The 5,306-nt window shown below is 43.0% G+C and overlaps 1 protein-coding gene across 1 annotated transcript; it reads left to right on the top strand.

Annotated features, from left to right (window-relative positions):
- The first annotated feature begins 2,438 nt into the window (after positions 1 to 2,438).
- On the top strand, positions 2,439 to 4,823 carry LOC132473672 (uncharacterized). The gene is made up of 3 exons (XM_060073883.1): positions 2,439 to 3,125; positions 3,273 to 3,309; positions 4,714 to 4,823. The coding sequence occupies exons 1-3, from the start codon at positions 2,658 to 2,660 to the stop codon at positions 4,821 to 4,823; spliced, it is 615 nt and encodes a 204-aa protein (XP_059929866.1). The 5' UTR covers positions 2,439 to 2,657.
- Positions 4,824 to 5,306: the final 483 nt, after the last annotated feature.

The following is a 5,306-nucleotide window of genomic DNA, read 5'->3' on the forward strand; positions in this document are numbered from 1 at the left end:
TCCAACACTTCTTTGAAACCGAATTTCCTCAAATCGTCACTTTTACAAAGAACAGCTAAAATAAATTGATGAGAGAGCAGAATGAGAGCCAGGCGGCAAATTGTCCAAAACCCAATACACCCCACAAAGCTTGTGCTTTTTGCGAGAGGTCCCAAGAGAATTACAAACCTCAAATTCGTCGATGTTAAGTTTTATGGAAATTCTCAACTCATCAACAGCTAGAAAGCTATTTGTTTTGTAATTTTCACCATCTCGAAAAGACCTGTAAACTCGTTGATCACCATGCAAAGCTTCTCTATTTATTTGAGCTGTGTGTTCTTCAATCACTTTATCCAGTATTTTATTGTGACTCAGTACTTCCTGCAATAACTGTTATAATGGGACATATTGAAGTGACCTCCTTTGTTCCACAGATAAAATATACTCGGTCGCTTCAACAACTCTAAAATGAACCTTGTAATATTTTTTTCTTTTAAAGGATGTGGCAAGAGGGCCAGACCTTTCAAAACTTTTAGAGACAGGGTTAGAGACGCATACAGAATTAGCAAGTTCTTCGACAACTGCCGGACCAATATTGAGGTTATGGCTCTTGAAGATTTCTGTAATTGTATGCTTTGTGACAGGTACACTAGCTGAACTTAGAAAATGCAACTCTTCCAATAACTCATCCACACCTTTTGCAGGAATATGAAATATATGTTCTAATTTTAACAATATTGCTGCTATTTTCCGCTCAATAACTTCTGGCAGATTTTCCACAGCTCCAATTTCCTTTACTGTCACTGTCTCAGCCTCAACTTCATCAAATGACACATCAGCTGGATAGCCAGTCCCAACACCGTCAGGGGCAACCGGTCCTTCAACAGGGTTCACAAACTTAATCACACTGGTTTTAAAATCTTGCAGTGTGTGTGGATGATGCTTTCTCTTGTCTGCACTGCCACATACAGGTCAGGTCACTGTAACAAAAAAAATAAAGATTAGCAAATAATTCATATACAACATGTCAAGGGAATGTGATCTTGATAAATAAATAAATAAGCAGGATATTTATTATGACGAAAAAGGACAGTACTTTGCATCCCCCCCCCCCCCCCCACACATGCATGCCACACATGGCGGAGTTTTATTGTTATTTTCTTTTGCTAAATAAGTGAGACTCAATATTGTCATTTCAAGCATCATTAAAACATTTAAGATATGATCATAGACAACATGCAAACTATATTTCCTCACATGAAATAGCAAGCTACAGGTCAGCACTTTAACACATCTTCTGAGCAAAGAATCTAGGAATTTTGCATGTGGACTTTTTATTTTAGCTTATATATTGATGCAGGTGATGAGTTTGTATTAACAGCACAATGTAGTATCAAATGTTGAACAGATAAAAAACTGAAGGAACTCTGTTAACAGCAAGGCCTTATAAAAAAATGTGAGCAAATACTCATAAGGCAACCTCAGGAATGAGTAAATTCAGTTTGCAAAAATTATTTAACACCGATATCAGCTTAATGTTATGTTTATTTATGTTTGTACAAATGGATAAACAATTTGATAAAAATATTAACTTACAATGTGAGGCTAAAGGTATCTGAGCAGGGGGACAGCTACTTTTCTGATGTATTTCTGGTGAAAAAAAAAGAAAGATGAACAGTTTTAAAATTTTATAAACACAAGCAATGTTTATATTGTGAAACGAATGGCGCAAAATACGAATGGCGCACGATAATATATATATTAGAGCCAGCGACGGACTGGAAGGTCTGGCATTCGGGCAGATGCCAGAGGGGCCGCGGCCTCTCGTGGGCCGGCCAATCATGCTTGTCGGGTTCGCGCGGCCGCTTCGTCGCAAAATAGATAGAATGAAAAAATATATATATATTAAAAGGTATCAATTATAGGCTATGTTTAATAAAAATAATGTATTGTTCTGAAAGGTTCTAGTCCAGCAGAGAAGGCTTTGCTCAACAATCGTGTCCGCCGCGAAACCCGTGAAACCCAAACCCCGAAACCCGCCTCCACAGCGGCACGCGTGGATACTGTAGGTATAACACGCTATTTTTTACGTTGAAATGCTACGTATCCAGTGTTCATGGAAACGTACACCGTCAACGTTTTTTCTTGGCGACTGGGTTGCCGTAGGCCTAGGCATGTCCTCTGCTATGGACAGAATCTCCGTTTATTATTATTGCATCATTACGTAAATGTGCACAGGCCTCAGGCTGTCCTCCGAGATGTATTGAATCTCCGGAGATGTAACCGGAGATGTATGGAATCCCCGGTTATTATTATTATTATTATTGCATTATTAATTATTGAACAATATCGGCGCGTCAGTTTACTAGTTTGTGAGCTTTAATCCATTATTACAAATCCACAATTTAACACAATTGCCGTGATTTCGTGATAGTAATCTCAAAGGCCTGTGTCACACACACACGCATATATAAAACAATATAAAACATTTAAGAAGGAATGCAAATGAGGCATTATCAATTATAATACAAACATAATTAAAACATATACAAGCTTCGGGTCCAATGTTTCCAGAAGCAGGATGAGTATATCTTGTGTCACTCTGAGAGATATCAACATTTGTTATCTAGTTTAGTTAAGCAATTACGTATTTGACTAATATCTCATGACTTTTACAGATGACAAAACCGAAGGCTATGGGAGAATGTCCCATTTGCCTGAAAGCACTAAGATTTGTGTCAAAGCATCTCAGGGAGATCCATTCCCTCAAGAACATCCGGGAGAGGGGCATCCTAAACTTCCTGGCCACAGGCAGGACTTTGGTCCCCGCCGGACCCTGCCCTCTTCCCTTTTGTTCGCCCCATCTACTTAATGTGGTGAAACACCTGAGAACCCATTTGGAGATTCCCAAGGTGTACTTGGATCAGAAGATCAAGGCCCTCAAGCGTGCTACAGCCATAAACCAGCTGGCGGCCTTGAAGGCCACTGATCCCCATCCACCCATGGCCAGCACGCTCGACCAGCCGGAGGACCAGGCGCAGCAGTCTGACCCGGAGGCGGGAGTAAGCATGTGCAAGAAGCGCACTTGCGTCAATGCCCGCCTCCGGGTCCGTGAGCTAGAAAGGGAGCTGGCAGACCTCCGTACTGTGAGTGAAAGAAAAATACATGGCAATTATGCATTCTTTCCATGATCAATTTATTTCAATACATTGCATACATATTTCAATATATCATTACAGTGTCATTAATTTGCTGTCCTGTTTTCTCTTGCTGTTTGTTTTTTCCCTGAGCAGAGGTTGGTCCAGCTCCAGGCGAAGCGCCGGCCTCGACGTGAGTGAATGAAAATACATAGCACTTGTACATTCTTTCCATGATCTATTTATTTCAATAAATTACATTACAGTGTCATTCATTTGCTGTCCTTTTTTCTCTCTGCAGAGGCAGCCCCAGCCCTGGCCCCAATACCGGCCCCGAAGGAGGAGGAGGAGGAGGAGGAGGAGGAGCCCTCCCTCGCTCCTGCTGGCTCCTCCTCCTTCGCTCCTGCTGGCTCCTCCTCCCCCGCTCCTGCTGCTGCTGGCTCCTCCTCCCCCGCTCCTGCTGCTGCTGGCTCCTCCTCCCCCGCTCCTGCTGCTGCTGGCTCCTCCTCCCCCGCTCCTGCTGCTGCTGGCTCCTCCTCCTACGCTCCTGCTGGCTCCTCCTCCTCCTCCTCCACTCGTGCTGGCTCCATGAAGAAGAGGCTAAGGCCCTCTGTGGCCCAACGGTTGGCCAGAAAGGTGAAGGAGAGTGGGGATTTCTCCCCGAAAGAGCAGGAGGAGGGCAGTCATAGTCCTGAAAAAACTAACCGTTGAGTAGTTCAGTTCAGTTCTATATATTTATTATTCGTGTTGTGTTTCAGTTCTATATATTTATTCATGTTATGTTCAAGTTCTTAATATTTATTCATGTTCCGTGTTTTAGTTATATATATATTTATTCATGTTGTGTTTTAGTTATATATATTTATTCATGTTGTGTTTTAGTTATATATATTTATTCATGTTCCGTGTTAGAAACGTTTCAATAAAAACAACATTTGGAAACTGGTCGTTGTTTGTCAATTTTTATGGGGTCAGAACAGTCTCATTAATAATGGATGCAAAGAGAAGGATTAACAAATGTATTTTGTAATTTTTATATAAATTACTCTCTTCTCACAAATACATTTCAATGCACACACAAATGGATATCGGCATAAATGTATGTAAAATAAATCCATAAGCAAAAGTAAGTTTCACACACACATTTCTGATCCACACACAAATGTGTCTTGTTTTGAATAAAATGATATAAATCCATAGATTTATGAATTAAAAGATTCATGAATAAACTTGTATTTCCGAAAGTGTCTGAAATTGTACAATTTCTGAGACTTTCGAACACACGAAAGTGTCCGAAATTGGAGAGGTCATTTCAGGCCACTTTCTAGAAAGTGGCCTGAAATGATCTCTCCAATTTCGGTACTTTCAAGTGCCCCTAAGTGAAGGGGCACTTGAAAGTACCCCGCCCTCACTTCGGAGTGCCCGGGTGCACCGAACTTACTCCAAAGTGCCCCTAAGTGCCCCCAACTTACTCCAAAGTGCCCCTAAGTGAAGGGGCACTTGAAAGTACCCCGCCCTCACTTCGGAGTGCCCGGGTGCCCTGAACTTACTCCAAAGTTTCCTAAGTGCTCCCAACTTACTCCAACGTGCCCCTAAGTGAAGGGGTGCGGCCCCGGTAAGCCTCCGGCCAATCCCGGCGAAGTTCTGTTAAAAGTGCCCCGAACTTACTCCAAAGTGCCCCTAAGTGAAGGGGCGTGGCCCCGGTAAGCCTCCGGCCAATCCCGGCGAAGTTCTGTTAAAAGTGCCCTGAACTTACCGCAAAGTGCCCCTAAGTGAAGGGGCGTGGCCCCGGTAAGCCTCCGGCCAATCCCGGCGAAGTTCTGTTAAAAGTGCCCCGAACTTACTCCAAAGTGCCCCTAAGCGAAGGGGCGTGGCCCCGGTAAGCCTCCGGCCAATCCCGGCGAAGCTCTGTTAAAAGTGCCCCGGATTTACTCCAAAGTGCCCCTAAGCGAAGGGGCACTTGAAAGTAATAAGCATAAGTCACCATGGTGATACAGCGACGCTAAAAGAGATCGACTTTCATGGTACAACTAACCCAGGCTTTGAGCTCAACATACCTCGCTAACCCTCTAAGCGAGCTTTGTGGTACAGGCCCCAGGTCTGGTGGAGTTGGGCCCTCACAATATGGACACTGTGTCTCCGTGGGAATAAATGTAGTTGGTTCTTTTTCCTTAGTTTTGAGAGCAATTG

Source organism: Gadus macrocephalus, chromosome 15, assembly GCF_031168955.1.
Source record: "Gadus macrocephalus chromosome 15, ASM3116895v1".
Classification (NCBI taxonomy): domain Eukaryota; kingdom Metazoa; phylum Chordata; class Actinopteri; order Gadiformes; family Gadidae; genus Gadus; species Gadus macrocephalus.

Excerpts from the sequence above, each read along its gene's own strand:
- LOC132473672 (XM_060073883.1), top strand. The coding sequence starts at position 2,658 with ATGACAAAACCGAAGGCTATGGGAGAATGTCCCATTTGCCTGAAAGCA. Across the intron at positions 3,126-3,272 it reads AGCTGGCAGACCTCCGTACT|AGGTTGGTCCAGCTCCAGGC; the intron begins GTGAGTGAAAGA and ends TTCCCTGAGCAG. Across the intron at positions 3,310-4,713 it reads GGCGAAGCGCCGGCCTCGAC|TGAAGGGGTGCGGCCCCGGT; the intron begins GTGAGTGAATGA and ends CGTGCCCCTAAG.